We start from the raw sequence: 21,001 nt of genomic DNA on the forward strand, positions 1-21,001 counted from the left end.
ACTCATTTCCAGCTTCCGCTTTGAATTAGCCAAAGACAAGATATTAAGATTTCAAGGTTTTAGTGCATTTTTTTGATTCCCAATTTCAAGATGAACAAAATCTCAAAACATTAAAAAGTAAAGAAACTTTGCTCAATATTTGTACATATCTGGAGATGCTTTCTGTTCACAGATTTCTAAGTTGATTATATTTTCTCTGTTTTTCAAAGAATTTTGTTTTGTGTATGTGTGTGAATGTTTTAAGGACAGAAGAGAGGCCACATTAAAAGTTATCATGAGTGAAAATTCAACGCTTTGAAAAACGTTTGAACACAGTGTACATAGAAATAAAAATTGCACGTTATTCACTTTAATGATGAATCTGGGATCAAAATATTATGGTTTCTAAGTGTAGAAGCAAAAGATCTCTTGTTGGAAGCCATAAAAACAACCTCACAACCTTTGGACTTTACTTCAAACTTCTATAATTGCCTTGCCTGCTTTCTATCTACCAGTGCAAATATGGGCTGGGGAATAAGTCGAACCCCCTTTCATATATAACAGCATAGACTACCTTTTATAGTTATATAGTTATAGTTATATGATTCTTAAGCTATTTTCTAATAATACATATCAGATAATATCATAGCAGTGAGTATATTGTTTGATCTGGACTCTAGGTAAATAATCCCAACGCCAACTAGAATACAGTAGATGACTACATAGTAAGTTCAAAATAAATATCAAAGGACCTGACTAGGTTTCATGAGGGGGTGTGTGTACCTCAATTGGTTTTCCACCCACCTCCAGCAGGAACGCAATCACAGGCAAGGTAATTTGAAAAAGTAGGAAATAATAATCATTTTTACTGCACAGTAATAATTCTTTCTTTCTGTGAAACCATGGTTGCTATTATATTAGCTTGGTAGACCAGGAACACTGATTACAAATATGAAACCATACTGGACTTTTCACAAGGACAACATGGCAATATACTTTAAATTGAGATCATATTTCACTTTTAATTTTAGAATGAACAGCAATAAAACTAGTGATTTCATTCATTCTCAAAGGAAGGCTGAAAATCTAGGGTGCAGATAGAACACTTTTATTTGGGAATTAGACATCACACATCTCTCCTTGACTTGGTGAAGATTGTATTTTACTCAAGAAAGTTAAATATTAATTTTATATTTCTATTTACAAAGTGGGAATGTATTGGTATCAGTAAAAGTCTAAAGATACACATGCTTTTTACCTGATTACACACTGTTCATTCAAATTTCTTATTTAAATTCTAATTGTATAGCTTCTAAATAAGGGAAATATAGTAGCACTTAAAAGTATCATGCTTTAATTTACTGTCGATTCATCACACAGGGTGAACTAACTGTTTTCAAACAATGTCCTAATCAGATACAGCAGTGAAATGTAATGAAAAAATTTTATTGGGTTGATTAGGTGGTACAATTGTGAATTGCAGGCACGCTATTTTTTACAGTATTTGTAATGAATAATGACATTCAAAATTGTTTGGAGTGAAATCATCAGCTCTCAGGAGCAAAACTTTGTGTTGCTGAATAGAGAAAGGGAATGGATTCACCAACATACATAATTTTTCATTTAACAGTTTTGGAAGATGACACACCAACCACTTAATATGATTAAAACTCTGTTTATGCCATATTTGAGAGAAAAAGATGGTCATGTTTTTGACAAAAATCTTTCTCTTAAGCGCAGCCTTCATTGTAGGATGTACGATATTATGGTTCCAGAAACAGGAATTAAGAAGATAGAAGTCTACCTAAGGAGTGTACTGGGAAAAGCAAGGGAGAAATATCTGAAGTAATCAAAACTTTAATGGTATAGGGGCTGGCCCATGGCTGAGTGGTTAAGTTTGCACACTCCATTTTGGTGGCCTACGGTTCGTCAGTTTGGCTCCTGGGCGTGGACCTACACACTGCTCATCAAGTCATGCTGTCCCACATAGAAGAACTAGAATGACCTACAACTAGGATATACAACTATGTACTAAGGGCTTGGGGGAGAAAAAAAAAAGAGGAAGGTTGGCAACAAATGTTAACCCCTGGCCAATCTTTCTCATCAAAGAGCAAACTTAAAAAAGTTTAATGGTTTGAGGGGCTGGCCCAGTGGCACAGAGTTTAAGTGTACACATTCTGCTTTGGTGGCCTGGGGTCTACAAGTTCGCATCCTGGGTGTGGACACAGCACTGCTCATCAAGCCATGCTGTGGTAGGCATCCCACATAAAAAAGTAGAGGAAGATGGGCACGGATGTTAGCTCAGAGCTGTCTTCCTTAGCAAAAAGAGGAGGATTGGCAGATGTTAGCACAGGGCTGATTTTCCTTAAAAAAAGTTTAACAGTTTGAAACAAAAGAAATTTTGCATGATTTTTGATTCAGGAGCTACATAAACTCATATTAATACTTCATTGTGCTCATTCTACTCAGAAGCACAATTATTTTAGCTATATAAATTTTTGGAAAAGCCAGTTTTGATTTTTATTAATATTATCTTTAATGAAATATATAAAAGTAGGGAAAATTCTTACAAATTATGCTTTCACATATTCCAATGAAAATAATCTGGAAATATATATATATATATAATATATATATATATAAGCTCTTAGGAATATTTTACTTTTGATGCAGGAATTACAGATCTGTTAACCAAAACTAAAAAATAATCCAAAATAATATAAATAAGCTTTCTGTAGTGACATCTATAATTACAACACATTGCCACTAAATTGAACATTGAGACATAATGGTTAACTATGGACATCCAGTCAACTAAATATTAATCTTCTAAAGAATTGTTTTTCAAAACTATTTAGCATTATGGGAAAATTATACTTTAAAATTTAAATTTAAAATATCAAGATGTAATACTGTAGTTTACATAAAATTATAATGGTGTTTAAAAGGAGAATACAGGAGGAAGATATATGAATTACATCTACCTTTATTTTTTGGAATTACTTTAACAAGAATCATGTTTGTAAATGAGAAAAAAATCACTGCAATATTTTTAATGACAACTATCACTTTCTATATATGAAAATGGCCTGAAAGCACTAATTTTGTAGCCTGGTCTCTAGTTAACGGTTTCTATCTACATACTTATTGTGTAAGAGAATGAAATGTTTGAGAAAATTTACTAATCTCATTTAGTAAGATATTTAAAATAGGTAAATAAATTCTCGGTCCGTGGGGAAGCTCTCAAATGGTTAAGCTTAAGCATCCAGTACGGCAAAGGGAGTCTTCCTGACTGTCAGCTGCCACGCTCTCTGTGCCTGTCATTTCTCCCTTTCCTGGCAGTCAATTTTAAGTGGAATCCTCCAGCATGTCAAAGGAAGAAAGAGAGGGTAAAAAACCATTGATGTTGGAATGCACTACTGTTTAGACTGTAAATTATTGTACTATTTTTGGAGGGCCTATTTGGTACTCCGTATCCAAACCTTAACAAACATATATGTACGCATATGCTTTGCCTAGGTAGCTTTTGACATCTGGAAATACATTCTAGTGATAATAATCATAAATAAGTATTTATGCATGGGGTGTTTATCTCTGAATAATTTCTAGTAACAAAAAATAGAAATAATTTTAACTATGATTAAAGTTAATTCACTTAAATACAGTATAGTATATCCACCTGAGAGAATGTTGAACAGGTATTAAAATCTCATTAAAGAATAACATGAAATGTTAAGAATGCTGTTAAGTTATGTGAGAAAATGCTCATAAATTATTCTTTAAATGTTACAAATCTATGTACGTGCTTTGAGTGCAATCTTTAAGAGAAAATGACATTTTTAATCTAAAAAGGAATTGGAAATATATACACTAATATATTTACAGCGTGAGAGTGTGGGGTGATAAGATAGTGTTTGATTTTATATACTTCTTTATTCAGTTCAGAATTTTACAAATTTTTCTAGTATGTATATACATACATACATATATGTCAGCATGGCCATTATAAACAATACATAAAGGAGCTTTTTGGTTAGCTATTAAATTGAGGCAAGGGAATTGAAACTATTTACTGAAATTGTGTGTGTGTGTGTATAAACTTAGGTGTAAATTGAATTCATCTAAGCACTGACCTCTGACTCATTAACAAAGTAAATTAATTTTAGCCACGTTGCCAAAATATCCATAAATAATGGTGAAATCATTTCATTTCTCACAAATTCTCTGAACTGCCACCAGAATAGATCAAAATGCTTTCTACTTCAGTGAAAGCTTTGTAGTAATCTCCATATAGACGAGGAACAAAGTAAACACCTCTGCTCTAAGAAGCTGTTCTGAACCCTTTAGAAGTAAGGCGTTAGACTGCATGTCAGCAGCTGATTTAATTGAGGGATAGAAGGTTTTTCTTCCCAAGACTTATAAAGAAACTTTTGTTGGGTGCATAAATATCTCAATTTCTACATGCCAACATTATCCCCCCAGCCCCGCCCTTGCCAATCCCACACTTTTTAAAAGACACTACTTATCTTCTTAATTTGTTGAATACGCTGTCTTCTTCTTGGAATTGTATATTTAAGGATGTACTATACATCTTTCCCTATCCTTTACTGTATCTTATAAATATTCACAATTTGCATGTCATTTTGACCACCAGGATTTTTACACGGCTTCTTGAATATAAAATAGTGGGATTTAAAAATTCAGTAAAATGTCACCGTCAATTGTAAGATTTGGAAAGTGTGATTTATTTTTTTGGCAAAAATATCTTCCTAGTATTTACGATAGTAAAGTTTACGAATACCCAGCAAAAGTTAACCAGGAAAGCAATTTGCTAGTGAAGTTCCCTCCAGTTCACATAAAAAATAATTCCCTTAATTCTACCTGTTTGATATAATCATTTTAATAGTTGGATATAGAATCACCAAAAATTTTATTCATATATAAGTGCATATATTTATTTAGGACGCAAATGAGATCACACTATACATTAGTTTATAACCTGTTTTTCCAACTTAATGATATACTATGAAAATTAATCTACATTTCTATCATGGAAATTATATATGTTCCAAATAATTTATTTTTGCTTTGATTAAAATTAAAGTTAAAATCATGACAATTATTTTAATAGTACAGAACTTTAAGAAGTGCTAAATTTTAAGCTATTGATACAAGATTTTAAGAATTCAAGGCACTGAGCTGCCTGATATAAATACATATATAGATAATGATAAAAGTTTGAAAATATGCATAAGACTTGAAGGTTTTGAAAACATAAAAGTGTCCATGCTGCTTTGGGATCTTTTGCCAATTTATACTTACTCTCTAGTTTCTAAGTATGAAAGTGATTCTCTGCTAGTTCGTTTATAAAACTCGCATAGAAGATTCCAATTTATCCACAATGCTTATCTTCATAAACTGTCCCCTACCTGTGAGACTAGAATGTTTATTTATTTGATTTTGAAGAAAACCTTATTTGTCATGAATATTTGTTACCGGAAATTAGATTCAAATTGACTCATTAATCTTGTCAAATTTAAACTGCTTATTGTGAACTTACAGATTTTTTTACAATTAGATAAACTGTATAAACTGTTAATATGAATTGAAATTTAGAGGAAAAATAACCTTTTCCCCTACTTTTCACACTTCTTTTTTTTTACTTTGAGGAAGATTAACCATGAACCACCACCAATCCTCCTCTTTCCTGCTGAGGAAGAGTGGCCCTAAACTAACATCTGTGCCCATCTTCCTCTATTTTACATGTGGGTGCCTGCCACAGCATGGCTTGATAAGCAGTGTGTAGGTCTGCACCCAGGATCTGAACTGGCGAACCCCAGGCTGCAGAAGCAGAGCATGTGAATTTAACTGCCACGCCTCTGGGCTGGCCCTCTTTTCCCCTATTTTTAGGAGAAAATCCTTAGAAATATAATACAGACACTATGTCTTTGACAACACGTAAAAAATCTATTTTATCCTGGCTTTTAAAACCTGCATGGTTTTCCTTGTGAGGTGTGTCATAATTTATTCAACTACTCAAATTTTGATGGACATTTAGTTTGCTTCGAGTATTTAAAACGTTTATAACACCTTAAAAATACGACTTGTACAACAAAGGTAATATGTATTTGTTGAATGAAAACTCTTCTCTAGATTGTCCTCAGGTCCTTGAAAGCAGGTGTTGGGCACTTTTCATTTATTAAATTCTATAACCCAAGACCCCCTACTCACAGCACACATGTGGCTCACTAAATTTTATGGAATGTTGGGACTGTTTGGTGGGAAGGTACAGCTTGAATTTATGGCTATGGATAGGGATCCTCTTCCTAAAACGTCCCTGACTTAGAGATATGGCTGGACTTCACAGGCATTAACTGTAGATTCAGAATGCACAAGAATTGAGCCTTCCTTAACATGACGGCGATGAAACGAAACCACAGAAAGAAGCGGGCACTTACCTGGACCAGGAACATAGCTATGTGGTGAAATTCTCCACGGCCCCCTTGCTTAACAGGAACTGTCATAAAGAATTTGCTGCCATCTCTAGAAAACACAGGCTCCTCATTCTAAAATACAGAAGTGCATATAACAATCTGAAAATGGCGTGTGAAATTTGTGCTCTCAACTATTGCTAATTCATGCTTGGATTAGACCAATTATTGATTTAGAACTAGTTTGGAAAATAGTCAACTGACTTAAAAAATAAGTGTATGATAGTGTTTCTTTTAAAGCGAACTCAATGATGCATCGCGTGTATGTATGTGTTTGAATGGTGAGAAGGATGGGGAAGTTTCCTGAATAGTGGATAAGAAAAATTCACAATTAGACTAAAGCTACATTTTAAATTGGTTCAAAAAAGAACTTTCATATCCTTACATAAGATATGATTCTGTTTAGGAATTTATCCTTCAAAGATAAGCAAAATGTGGACATCTGTACCAGTTTATCAAAGTAATTTGTTTAATTTAGAAAATTTTATAAAACACAATATTTAATATATTTTTCTGAAATCTTTCACTCAGCAACTCTAGTTACTTGAAGATATATTTCCGATGATGGATACATAAATTTTCTGAAAATACAAAAACCAAAAGGAAACAAAATTGGAAAGAATTCATTGAAAGTCATTTAACTGAAATTTCCCATCCTCACTGCTCACCCCTCCACAAACACGCAAACACAAATGCCCATTTGATGATTTTTTAAATTAAACTCTAGTGGCGTGTTAAATCAATAGAATTACTTTTGAAAATTATCTGGAGGCTATACATATAGATTGCGTTCTCCTGCTACAGGGGAAACATTAAGAAAATGGATTTACCTAACAAAACATTGAGCTCTTTCCTATTGAATTAGCGAGAGTGATTATAGTATGGCGTAAAGCAAGGCTTGGATATGGTTTCCTCTGTAGGTCTTTAAATGGTTTACAAGCCCTTTGAGATGATCTGGCCCTCCCTTCTTTTTCTCATCTCATCTTCTTCCTTTCTCCTGCTTCCTCATTGTGCGTGCTCCTGCTCCAGGGCCTTTGCACTTTTTATTCCCTTTGTCTGGTTCTTTCTTGTATCTCTTTCATATCTCTGCTCTATGTCATCTTATCAGTGAGATGTTTCCTGATTACCCTATATAAAGGGTGATCAAGGAAGTCAGAGCAGCCAACTGTATCTGAATCCCTCCTCTTTTACCTACTTTCTATTTTTTTCCATAGCAACTAACACCACCCAACATATTATTTATTATTCAATCTTCTTTGTGTATGAGTGAATGTGTGTATATATGCATGTAGGTAGGTAGGTAGATAGGTAGGTAGGTAGTGTTCCTCTAGAATGTAAGCTCCGTGAGGCAGGAATCTTGCATTCTCCCCTGCTGTAACTCCAACACCTGGGACAGTGCCTGTCACACCAATTGTGTTTAATGATTATTTACTGAATGAATAAGTAAATTAATAAGTATTTTAATAATCTCAAGAGTCTGATTTTAGCTTCATTAGTAATATTCATTGATAGAAACACAAGGATAATATTTTCCTTGTCTACTTCATGGACACACATGAAAATATAAAGCCATATATGTGATAAATTTAAAACTCTGAAGTAGTACAATTCAGGGATGGGAAAATTGCATCACTGGGAATATACTAAATACTGACAAGATACTTGACTGAGTGAATCACAACTTTCAACTATGATAGACTCAATAATTCTGTATGTTCCACTGAATACCCTCTGGGATATTTCTCTCTTTGCCTTTGCACATGGGGTTTCTTCTGTCTGGACCAATCTTTCTGTCTTGCTTTTTGTGCCAAATCTTACCAATTTTTATAATTGTTTAAGTAAAAAACGTTTTCAAATTTCTGTAGTTAAAGAGTCTCTCTTAGTTAGGAAATCTCTCCTCAGAGATCCTAAAGACCATCCTGTATTTATCTCTATCATGAGTTTCGATGCACTCTATTACATGGTCACCTTCCTTCCCTAGGCAAGTAACGTTCAATTTTATCTTTTTAGCTCTATTTTCTAGGACACAGTAGGTGTCCTACTCATAACTGATTAGGTGAATGCATATGCACAAGGGGCAAAAAACTTTGTTATATATATCACTTTATCCACCATATTAACTCCAACTATTAGCTCCTCCCTTACTCAACATTCTCCCCTTGTGCTTTGCTCCAAAAATAAATTGCCTTTTTGTGGTATGAGGATATCTGAGCATCCTACTTTTTATATTGTACCCCCTCCTCCAATTTCAGCACCTTAGAAATGGTACTATAATTGAAATATATTGCTGAGCTTAAAACCTTCCCCACTAGACAATAACAGGCTATAAACATGCAGCTCTAATCAGACCCTTTCCTACGATGAAAGAAACTGAAGCCAATCTCATTGTCCACTTTCATGACCTTAAGCAAGTCAGTGTTTATGATACACAAGGCAATGAATTGGACATACCAAACTCTATCCTTTGACCAAACATTTTGTACACTGGTTATCCTTCTCTCTGTTCTTCCTACTATCCAGAAAGTGAGCATATTATGATTGTATTAAATTTCTAATCGTCCTTGAAAATTTGCTTCATCTCATTACTAATACCATTCTTATCCTACAAATTTCATCAAATTCTGAGTATTTCATGAAATTCTCTTAGAGCTTCTGGAGAAAATGTCAACTGTGACAAGCTACCATCTTATTTTCTTACTGAATAATTGATCACTGGTTTCTTTGCTTAAAAAACACTCATAAATTTGGGATTTAAAATGTAGATAACACAATCCCCAAAGAGCATGCTTTATGTTGATATATGTTAGACTATTACGAATGTCACTGGCAATAAAAATGGTAGCAAAATAGGTTTACTAATGCAGATCAATTCAGAATATATCAATATTATGCTGTTGTTTTTCATTGTTTTTATTTTCAGTATGCAACCTCATTTTGTGAGAGTCCATTATTGGTTACAAAATCAAGGATTTTTTCCCCAAATTCATCTTGCACATTGACTAAGATTAAACAGCTTATATTAATATGTATCAGTAGATAGATAGGTAGATAGATAGACAGATAGATAGATAGATAGATAGACAGATAGGCCTATACTTGAAACAAGCAATGGTTTTGCCCATTCACTGTCCTTCTTACTCTTTTTCTTTCTTTATTTAACAAGTATTTATGGTACTTTTCTTATGATCAGACTCTATATTTGACATTTGGTTTACAATGGAGAACAAAAAGATAAATATACTTCCTCTCTTTGTAAATTAGTAAAAAAAAATCACAGAAATAATTGTATAACTGTTATACAAATATTACACTTGATTTTAAAACAACTTTTATTGAAGGACTGGCTCTGGTTAGAATGGTTGGAGGAGGTAACTTCTTAAGCAGGTGATTTAAGCCGAGGTTTGAAAAGTGAGCAGCCTTCATGTAAGAAAGCAGTTGAGAAAATTTTGTTTAGAAGGAATATTTCATAGAAAGACACTGTGACTGTGTGGGCTAACGTGCCTAGAATGGAGAAAACTGGCTAAAAGACGGAATGGTGCAGAGCTGGAAAAGCTTTCAATTTAATTCGTTGTGGACCCTTAAAGTATGTTGGTCTTTATCTGTAGAACAAAGGGATAGATAAAAATTGTTTTAGTCGTGAGAGTGGGAGTATGATGATAATGTGGATGGTGACAATCAAATACATATTTTGAAAAGTTTGCTCAGCCAGCCTGCAGTGTGGAGAATGAGCAGACTGGCTGGTGCCTAGGGGAGTAAGAGTTCACCAGTTAAGGAGGAACTGGAGTGTGTGTAGTTTGATCCTGTATGGTGTTTGTGAATTGCAGAAAAGTAAACTGACTTGAGGTCTTTGAAAGCAAAATCAAAGAACTTGGTGATGAATAATATATGCAGATAAGGATGAGAAAATGTTCAAGAATGACCACTAGGTTTATGATTTTAATAGCTGGGTGGATAATTACGGCCTTGACTCCTATGATAAGAAGACAGAAAACTGACTAGAAGAGGGAGATGTTCAGTTTGGACCTGTGGAGCGTACAGCTACTTTTATACATTTAGGAGGAGATGCCAAGCATGAATTTGGATGTTTCAGAACTCAGAGAAGTGGGTTGCCTGGGCTATACATTTGGAGGTCTCATTATACGAATGGTAATTGAAACCACAATATGCGTGACATCTAGGGAGAGAATATAAAATAAAAGATCACTGTAAAGAACAAAAATCCAAACCAAACAAAACACTTCCCTCTGCAGGAAGTAGTGATGGAGTTAGTAGCAAAATGGGTTCAGCCATATTTGGATAATTTACTCATGTTTCCTTCTAAAGTGGCCAGTAGGAGACCATGTTATAGAGATATTTGGTAGTTATTCTATTGTGATCGTCTCATTCCAGCTTCATTTTTGTCACAAACTAGCATTGAGAGCTAGGATACATCTAAGGAAAGAAGCGTTCATCTGAATAATCTCCATGTAACCAATTTATGTGGAGGTTTGCTCAATTTTCTGGGCAATTTGAGCAATGCTGATGGTTTCTAGTTTTACGGCTCACAACTTTTTCTCTTTCATCTACACAAAAGTTTACTTATACAAATGATCCTGAAATGAATCCTGGTAGTTCTTCAACTTACGTCCTATAAAAACCAAAAATAACCTTTTCACAAACGATGTCATCGAAAGCCCAAGTAATACATATTTTAATGCAAAAGACTCAGTCAAATACACCAAAGACTTAAAGGCATATTACTGAAATAATTTTTAAGAGAAAGTTATATATAACAAATGGGTGAATAGGATGGGCACAATGGCCAAAACGTGACATAAAGAGACCACCTACGCCATACCTGTTTAGAGAGCCATGTATCTGATGTCATCTCGTATTTCTGAAACAAAACAATTAACTGTGTTAAGCATCTAAAGACCAAAATGAACATGCATTGATTTAACTTTTTTTACACTGTTATCCTTTAGGCATTTTTTTTCTGTCGTTGCTGGTGAAATACCATGAGAGATCCCTTGTCATTATTGATTTAAACGGAATGAATAAGTAGGGAATTGGGATTAAATGATAATTTAATTATAAAGTCTTTTCCTTGGTAAGCTCCTTCAGAATTCCCAGTGGTAAGTCACCAGGGATAGAAGACCATTTTCCAGCTCTGTTTGATTACCTCATTCAAACTATTTTGAACCATTAGACATTGTGTCTTTTCACCTCTAAGCATCATGAGGAACAAAAATATTAAGTCCTTCAAGAGAACTGGGCAAACAGCCATGAATAAAAGGAAAAGGTGAACATTCTGTCAACATTCAATGTACTCTTCATCATAGTCATTTTTTTCCCTTAGGGAAAAACAATTACAAATTTGAAATGGCAAAATTGTATGTTTCTTTAAAATAATCTTGCAAAGGATAGAACCAGAATTATATTTCAAAAAGCAAAATTAGACTAATTGAAGCTAAAGTTAAATATATGCAGATAAAATAAATTTTAATAATGCTGTTTACATGTAGTAACATGAAATATTTTGTATTTTTCTGGAAAAAATGATTCTATAATAGAAGTATTCAAATGAAGAAAACTAAATCACAATATATTAAGGATTTGGCATATATGCAGAGGTACTCATTTCAAATTGTAAAGAATAATAATTATTTATTTATAGTTTTTTTGAACCAGTTTCCCTTTATAAAGTCATATTATTATTACATTATAATTGACCACTTTTTCTTTTCTGGGTGTTTTTTAAAAATAGATTTTTCTCTATATGTAGCATCAGGGAAACATCTAACTAAATCATTCTTTGATTTCTATTCACAAGTCAGCAATAACCATCCTTGATATCGGTAAAACACACACAAAAACATATTGATGCCACTGCTCTTTAGTGTCACTAAGTTTTGTTAGGACCCGTGAGAGTCCAAAATTTCACATGATTATTTGTCGTCTTATTTCAATTTTAACAGAAAGTAAAATTTTTTGAACTTTACAAAAAGAATAGAAATGTGATAGAATATAAATAAGCTATCAAATCAAGATTACGATAGAGTTCCTGTATCTATTTTCTATTGAAGCATGTTAATATGTCCATGCTGTTACCTAGAAGGATTATCCTTGTAAAGAGAAGATGACAGGCTTTCTCTAACTAGAATATACACATGACAATTTTTAAATGACTTAGCAATCAGCTGAATAAGAAACCACCCAGAACACTTTAACAAACAAATAATGAAATCCTAGTTAGTCTACAAGCTAGCCAAATGAAAGAGTGATGAAAATAAATTTTCTAATAAATACAAATTAAATGTGAAGAGCATCAGTCAAACCCAATAAGTAAATGGCCAACTCATCTGCCTCATTTCCACCTCACTCCAATTAAAGAGAAATTTCTTTCTCTGTATTTCTTTTATAGGCCATTTAAAAACAATGTTTTAAAAATATTGAAGTGTAATTTGCAAATAGTGAAATGTACAGATCTTAAGGCTATGTGATGAGTTTTGACAAACTTATTAAGGTTCCATCGAGATGTAAGACCTTTCCATTTCCACACGTTTCCTCATGCCCATTCCCAGAGTTTCCAAAAAGCCAATTGCTCTTCTGAACTCTTTCTCCGTGGATTAGTTCTGCCCATTTTAGCAATTCAGGTAATTGAAACTATGTATTATGTACTCTTTTGTGGGGGGCTTCTTTTATAACACGTTTCTGAGATCCATTGGTACTGTTGAGTGTATCAGTATTCTGTTTCTTTTTAGACAGCTGAGTAGAATTCCCTTGTATAGATACTCCTCATATTGTTTATCCATTCCTTGCTAATATACAATTGGGTAGTTTCTTTTTAGCTATTGTGAAAAAATTTTTCTAAAGATTTTGTTTTCTGCTTTATCTCCCCAAACCGCCCCCTCCCGCCCCCCGCCCCGTACACAGTTGTATATCTTAGTTTCAGGTTCTTCCAGTTGTGGGATGTCTAAAGATATTTTCAAAAGTTCGTTGGTGGACACAGGTTTTTATTTTTTGTACAAATATCTAGGAATAAGATTACTGGGTATATATATAAAACATATATATATATAAATATGTTTTTATATGTGTGTTTAACTTGAAACTGTAAAATCAGTTTTTAAAGTTGTTGTATCACTTTATACTTCTACCTACAAAGAACGAGAATTTCAATCCTCCACCTCCTCGTCAACAGTTAAATCTGTCACCCTTTTTGTTGCTGATGTTCATTTGGTTTTTTTTCTTTTTCTTTGCCTTTTCATGAGGAAGATTGGCCCTGAGCTAACGCCTGTTGCCAAACGTCCTCTTTATTTTTCTCCCCAAAGCCCCAGTACATAGTTGTATATCCTAGCTGTAGATCATTCTAGTTCTTCTTTGTAAGATGCCAGCACAGCATGGCTTGATGAGCAGTGTACAGGTCCACGCCTAGGATCCGTACAGGTGACCCTTGGGCCACAAAGCAGAGCATGCAAACTTAACCACTAGGCCATGGCCGGCCTCTGTTGCTGATGTTTTCATTGTAGTCATTTTAATAGTATGCAGTGCTACATCGTTATGATTGAATCTATGTTTTCCTAGTGTCTAATCATGTTCAGTGCTTTTTCATGCATTTATTACTTCCTTAAAAGTATCTTTTCACACATTTTGAATTTTTTATTGGGTTGTCACTTTATTATTGTGTTGTATATATTTCTTTGTCAGATACACATTTTACAGAATATTTTTTCCCAGTCTGTGGTTAGCTATTCAATTTCATAACCATGACTTTGATAACAAGTTTCTAATTTTGATGATGCCAAATGTATTATTTTGTTATTTAAGATGAATGATTTTTTACCTATTCAATATTGTGAAGTTATATCCCATATTTTCATCTAGAAGATTGACAGTATTAGCTCTTAGATTTAGGGCTGCAATTTATCTCAAATTAATTTTAGAATATTGTATGAGATAGACGTCAACCATCATTGTATTTTTCATTAGATTATTGATTGCTCCAGCACCATTTCCCCCCACTGAAATGTTTTGGCACTTATATTGAAAATCAATTGATCACATAAATATGGATCTATTTCTGGAAACTCTACTCAGTTCAATTGATCTATTTGGGTTTCCTCATGCCTCTACCACAATCTCTCAGTTTTTGTGGCTTTTTAGTTATTCTTGAAATCATTTAGTGCAACTCCTCCAACATTCTTTTTCTTTACAAGATTGCTTTGGCTCACAAGGTCTTCTGCATTTCCATATACCTTGTAGAATCAGCTTGCCTGTTTCTACCAAAAAAAAGTCTGCTGGGACTTTAATTGGTATTTTATTGACACCATAATTCAATTAGCGTAGAACTGACATCTATAATATTAAGCTTTTCAATTCAAGAAATAAGTTCTACTTATTTAGGTCTTCTTTAATGCCTTTCAGTAAAGTTGTAGTTTTCAGGAGTGAAATTTTGCACATTATTTGTTAAATTTATCCTCATGTATTTCATGTTTTAAAGATTTTTATGGTGTTTTTATTTTCCATCATAATAATATGAGTATATTGATATATATTTTATTGCTTCTTAGTTATTTTGAAACAAGTGCAAACTTACAAAGAAGTTAAAAGACCAGTTCCAGAAACATCTACATATCCTTTAGACATGTTCCTCATTTATTTGTATTTTGCTCCGCTTGCTTTATTATCTCTCTCTCTCTCCTGTTTCTAAATCTTTTGAGAAGAAAGTGGAAGTGTATTTTTTCAAAATCAATTAGAAGCTAGGAATATAATTTTTTAAAACAATTTGAAAGCAATTTTGAGGCATTGTATCCATTTACTCCCTAATAATTCAGCAAGAATTTCTTTTAAAAATCACGACATTCTACATATTTACATATTTTTAAGAGTAAAATGGTCAAAATCAGGAAATGGAACAAATGGTTGAAGGTGGTATCTTGACTTGTGAATTGGGACCTATTCTAGTATTTTTTTGGTAGATTTCTTACTTTTTATGTTTATGACAATACCACCTACAAATAAAGATAGTTTTACTTCTTCCTTACCGATTATCATGGTATTCATTCCTTGGCAAGTTACTCTGGATAGAGTCTCTAACAAAGTTTGCATTAAGAGAGTTAGAATGTATATCTTTTACCTTATTGTTGATCTCATGGTGAACAAGGAAAGTGTTTCACTATTGAGTATAACATTTCGGGGGGGTATTTTGTGGGTGTCCTTTATCAGCCTGGGGACATTACTTTCTATCCATTTATGTTGAAAGCTATCATGAAGGAGTATTGAAGCTTGTCAATTGCTTTCTCTTCATCTACTGAGATAGTTATTTATTTTTCTTCTTTTTTTTCTGTTAAAATAATAAATTACATTGACTGGTTTTCAATATTAATCCAATTCTAAATTCCCAGGATAAACACCATTTAGTCATGATGCACCGTACTCTATATTGCAAGGGATGATATAATAATATGCTTAAGGATTTTTTTGTTCTCTCTTGTAACATTCTTGTCTAGTCTTGATAAGAGGATTATGCCACCCTTATAAAATAAAGCTGAAAATTTCTCTTCCTTCTCCACTTTCTGAAGAATGTAAGAATGTAGAATTTATTCCTTTTTTCCCCAGTTTTATTGAGATATAATTGACATATAACACTGTATAAGTTTAAGGTGTACAACATAATGATTTTATATATGTATATATTGTGAAATGATTACCACAATAAGTTCAGTCACATCCATCAATTCATATAGCTATAAATTTTTTTCTTGTGATGAGAACTTTTAAAGTTTACTCTTAGTAACTTTCAAATATATAATACAGTATTGTTAACTACAGTTATCATACTGTACATTACATTCCAGAACTTATTTATTTCATAACTAGAAGCTTGTACTTTCTAAACACCTTCACTCAACTCCCACCACCCCCAACCACCACCTTTGGCAAACAGATCTAATCTCTGTTTCTGCAAGTTTGGTTTTTTAGATTCCACATATAAGTGAGATCATATGGTGTTTGTCTTTGTCTGATTTATTTCACTGAGCTTAAATGCCCTTAAAGTCCATCCAAGTGGTTGCAAATAGCAGACCCTTCTATAATGGCTAAATAGTATTCCACCGTGTATATCACATTTTCTTTATCAATTCATCCATTGATTGACACTTGGGTTTTTTTCCATGTCTTGGTTATTGTAAATAATGCTGCAATGAACATGGTGATGCAAATATCTCTTCATGATAGTGATTTCATTCCCTTTGGATATATACCCAGAAGACGAATTGCTGGATGATGTGGTAGTTTTATTTTTAAGTTTTTGAGGATCTGCCATACTGTTTTCCATAGTGACTGTACCAATATACATTCCCACTACAGTGTACAAGGCTTCCCTTTCCTCCGCTTCCTTGCCAGCATTTATCTCTTGTTTTTTTGATGACAGCCATTTTAACAGGTGTGAGGTGATACGTCATTGTGGTTTTGATTTGCATTTGCCTAATGATTAGTGATGTTGAATACGTTCTTATGTGCTTGTTGGCTATTCGACTGTCTTCTTTGGAAAAATGTCTATTCAGGTATTCTGCCCATTTTTTGATTGAATTATTATTATTAATATTATTTGCTATTGAGTTATATGAGCTCTTTGTATATTTGGCATATTAAACCCTTATCAGATATATGATTTGCAAATATTTTCTCCAATTGCATAGGTTGACTTTTCATTTTGTTGACGTTTCTTTTGCTGTGCAGTAGTTTTTTAGTTTGATTTAGTTTATTTTTGATTTTGTTGCTTGTGTTTCAGATGTCATATCTAGAAATTCATTGCCAAGACCGAATTAAAAAGTTTTCCCTATGTTTTCTTCTAGAAGTTTTATGAATTCAGATCTTATATTTGTCTTTTTGAGTTAAATTCCGTGACTGGTGTAAGATATGGGTCCAATTTCATTTTTCTGCATGTGGTCATCTAGTTTTCCCAAAACTATTTGTTGAAGAGACTATCCTGTTCCCATTGGATGTTCTTAGCTCCCTTATCAAATATTTGTTGACCATATATGAGGGAGTTTAATTCTGGGCTCACTATTCTGTTCCATGGGCCTGTGTGTCTGTTTTTATGCCAATGTGATACTGTTTTAACTACTATATCTTTGTAATATAGTTTGAAATCCAACAGTGTGATGCCTTTAATTTTGTTCTTCTTTCTCATGATTGCATTGGCTACACAGGGTCTTTGGTGGTTCCATATAAATTTTAGGATTGTTTTTCTCTATCTGTAAAAAATTCTGTTGGAATCTTGACAGGGATTGCACTGAATCTGCAAATGGCCTTGGGTAGTATGGACATTTTAACAATATCAGTTTTTCCAATCCATGAACACAGGATATCTTTCCACTTTTTTGTGTGTTATTCAACTTTTTTCATCAATGTCCTATAGTTCTCAGTGTAGATTCTTTCACCTTGTAACTTAAATTCATTCCTAAGTATTTTATTATTTTGGATGCTATTGCAAATGGAATCATTTTCAAATAATTTGTTGTTAGTGTATAGGAACACTATTGATATTTGTACATTGATTTTGTATCTTACAACTTTACTGAATTCATTGATTAGATCTAATAGTTTTCAGTGGAGTCTTTAGTATTTTCTATATACAAAATCATGTCAACTGCAAATAGAGACAGTGTTACTTCTTCCTTTCCAATTGTGATGCTTTTCACTTCATTTCCTTGTCTCATTGGTCTTGCTATGACTTCCAGTACTATGTTGAATAGGAGTGGTGAGAGTGGCAGCCTTATCTTGTTCCTGATCTTACAGGAAAAGCTTTCAACTTTTCACCATTGAGTATGAAGTTAGCTGTGGGTTTATCATATATGGACTTCTGTATTATGCTGAAGTGCTTTTTATATTCACTTTGTTGAGTATTTTTATTATAAATGGATGTTGGATTTTGTCAAATGATTTTTCTGCATCTATTGAGATAATTTTTATGTTTCACTCTGTTAATGTGGTGTTCCACATTACAGTACTGGTGTACCAATTACCAGATGGTTTACTGGTATTTTGTTGAGAATTTTTGCATCTACATTCATCAGGGATATTGACCTGTAGTTTTCTTTTCTTGTAGTGTCCTTGTCTTGCTTTGGTATCAGGGTAATGCTGGCCTCATACAATGAACTTGAGAGTGTCCCCTGATCTTTCATTTTTGGGAAGTGTTTGAGAAGGGATTGGTATTAATTCTTCTTTAAATAGTTGGTAATATTCACCATTGAGGCCATCTGGTCCTGGGCTTTTCTTTGTTGGGACATTTTTGATTACTGATTCAATCTCCTTACTAGTAATTAGTCTGTTCAGATTTTCTACTTCATGATTCAGTCTTGGTAGGTTGTATGTTTCTAGGAATTTGTCCATTTATTCTAGGTTGTCCAATTTGTTGGTATACAATTGTTCATAGTAGTCTCTTATGAACCCTTGTATTTCTGTGGTATCAGTTATGTATCTTCTTTCATTTATAATTTTTTAAAAATTTTAATCCTATCTCTTTTTGTCATGGTCAGTCTAGCTAAAAGTTTGTCAATTTTGTTTATTTTTTCAAAGAACAAGCTCTTGGTTTTATTAATTGGTTCTACTGTTTTCCAGTTCTCTATTTCTTTTGTTTCTGCTCTAATCTTTATTATTGCCTTACTTCTGCTAATTTGGGGCTTAGTTTATTCTTCTTTTTCTAGTTCCTTGAGGTGTAAAATTAGGGGTTTTTTGAGATCTATCTGTTTTCTAGATGTGTGTGTTAATAACTATAAAGCTCCCTCTTAGAATTGTTTTTAATGATTCCCATAAGTTTTGGCATATTGTGTTTCCATTTTTGTTTGTCTCAAGATAATTTTTTATTTTCCTTTAACTTCTTCTTTGATTCATTGGTTGTTGAATAATTCTTTGTTTAATTTCCACATATTTGTGAATTTTCCAATTTTCCTCCTGTTATTCCTTTCTAGTTTCATACCATTGTGGTCAGAAAAAGATACTTGGTATGATTTCAGTTTTCTTCAATTTGCTAAGACTTCTTTTGTGGTCTAACATATGATCTATCCTAGAAACAGTTCCACATGTGCTTGAGAAGAATGTGTATTCTGCTGCTGCTGGGTGGAGTGTTCTGTATATGTCTGTTATGTCCATTTGTTTTATAGTGTTATTAAAATGAACTGTTTCTTTGATTTTTCCCTCTGTATGCTCTATCTATTGTTGACAGTAGGGTAGTGACATCTCCAACTATTATTATATTGCTTTTGCTTTCTCTTTTTAGTCCTGTTAGTATTTGCTTTATATATTTAGGTGCTCTTATGTTGGGTGCATAAATATTTACAATTATTATTTCTTCTTGATGGATTGAACCCTTTATTTTTACATAATGACATTTTTTGTCTATTGTTGCCATTAGCTTAAAGTCTATTTTGCCTGATATAAGTATAGTTTCTTCACTTCCTTTTGTGTATCATTTGCTTGAAATATCTTTTTTCATACATTCACTCTCAATCCATGTGTGTCTTTAAAGTAAAGTGAGTCTCTTGTAGGCAGCATATTGCTAGATCTTTTTTTTTAAATCCATTCAGCCATTCTATTTCTTTTGATTGGAGAATTTAATCTATTTCCACTTACAGTAATTATTGATAGACAAGGACTTACTATTGCCATTTTTTTAATTGTTTTCTAACTGTTTTATAGATCCATTGTTCCTTGCTTCTTATCTTGCTGTCTTCTTTTGTGGTTTGATGACTTTTTGTAGTGGTATCCTTTGACTCTTATATCATAATCTCTTATGTAACTACTACAAATTTTTCTTTTGTTATTGCCATCAGATTTACATAAAATATCTTATAACATCCTTTTTTAAGGTGATAGCAACTTAGCTTCAATAGATCTCTGTTTCTTTAGAGTCAGATAGCAGAGATTTATTAATTTCCTTTGGTGGTGTCATGCTTACCTGACTTTCTTGCAATCCTTGATTCCTTACATTGGTATCTGGGCATTTGAGTAAGTGATGTCCTCTTCCAAACTTCACAGGTTTGCTTTGGCAGAAACAGTCCTTCACCAATCAAGTAGCTTGGGGCTGTAAAGAGGTTAGCTGGTAGAGTCCTTAAAAAGGTGGAGCTTGCTACTGGAGTCTGTTTTTGAGTGAAACCACTGCTCAAGCTCTGAGGTGGAAAGGTGCCACTGACTGAGAATAGTTAGATAGGACTGGCTTGATTCCTTGCCCCAAGTGTGGCTATAGAATGGGCTCCACTACTTCTTGGATTCTCTGTTCAAGCTTCTTAGTTGGGTGGGACTGGGTACTATAATGAGCGGAAGGCTGGACTATGAATTACCTTCCTTACCTGAGCAGGGTGGCAGAATGGGCCACAAGGCCAGCACAGCTCATTGTTTGGGGACCTAAATTAGGCAGAACTGCACACTGAGTTCCCTGGCAAGATGGGCCACTGACTTTGCTTTACAGATGGTCAGAGCCACTGGTCAGGTTCTCTACTCAAGTGCCACTGTTAGTGAGGATGTAGGATGGGTTACACAGCATCTTG

At 33.5% G+C, this 21,001-nt stretch overlaps 1 protein-coding gene across 4 annotated transcripts in view; it reads right to left on the bottom strand.

Annotated features, from left to right (window-relative positions):
- DPP10 (dipeptidyl peptidase like 10) overlaps nt 1–21,001 on the bottom strand; it is a 1,237,611-nt gene that overhangs the window by 64,886 nt on the left and 1,151,724 nt on the right. For all 4 annotated transcript variants that reach the window (XM_044769066.2, XM_070507564.1, XM_044769065.2 and 1 more), the window contains 2 exons: nt 11,308–11,346; nt 6,438–6,545 (listed from right to left, as the gene is read on the bottom strand). In XM_044769066.2, coding sequence (XP_044625001.2) covers nt 6,438–6,545; nt 11,308–11,346 — 147 coding nt within the window. The remainder of the gene's footprint in view (nt 1–6,437; nt 6,546–11,307; nt 11,347–21,001) is intronic.

Source organism: Equus asinus, chromosome 4 (genome assembly GCF_041296235.1).
Source record: "Equus asinus isolate D_3611 breed Donkey chromosome 4, EquAss-T2T_v2, whole genome shotgun sequence".
Lineage (NCBI taxonomy): Eukaryota > Metazoa > Chordata > Mammalia > Perissodactyla > Equidae > Equus > Equus asinus.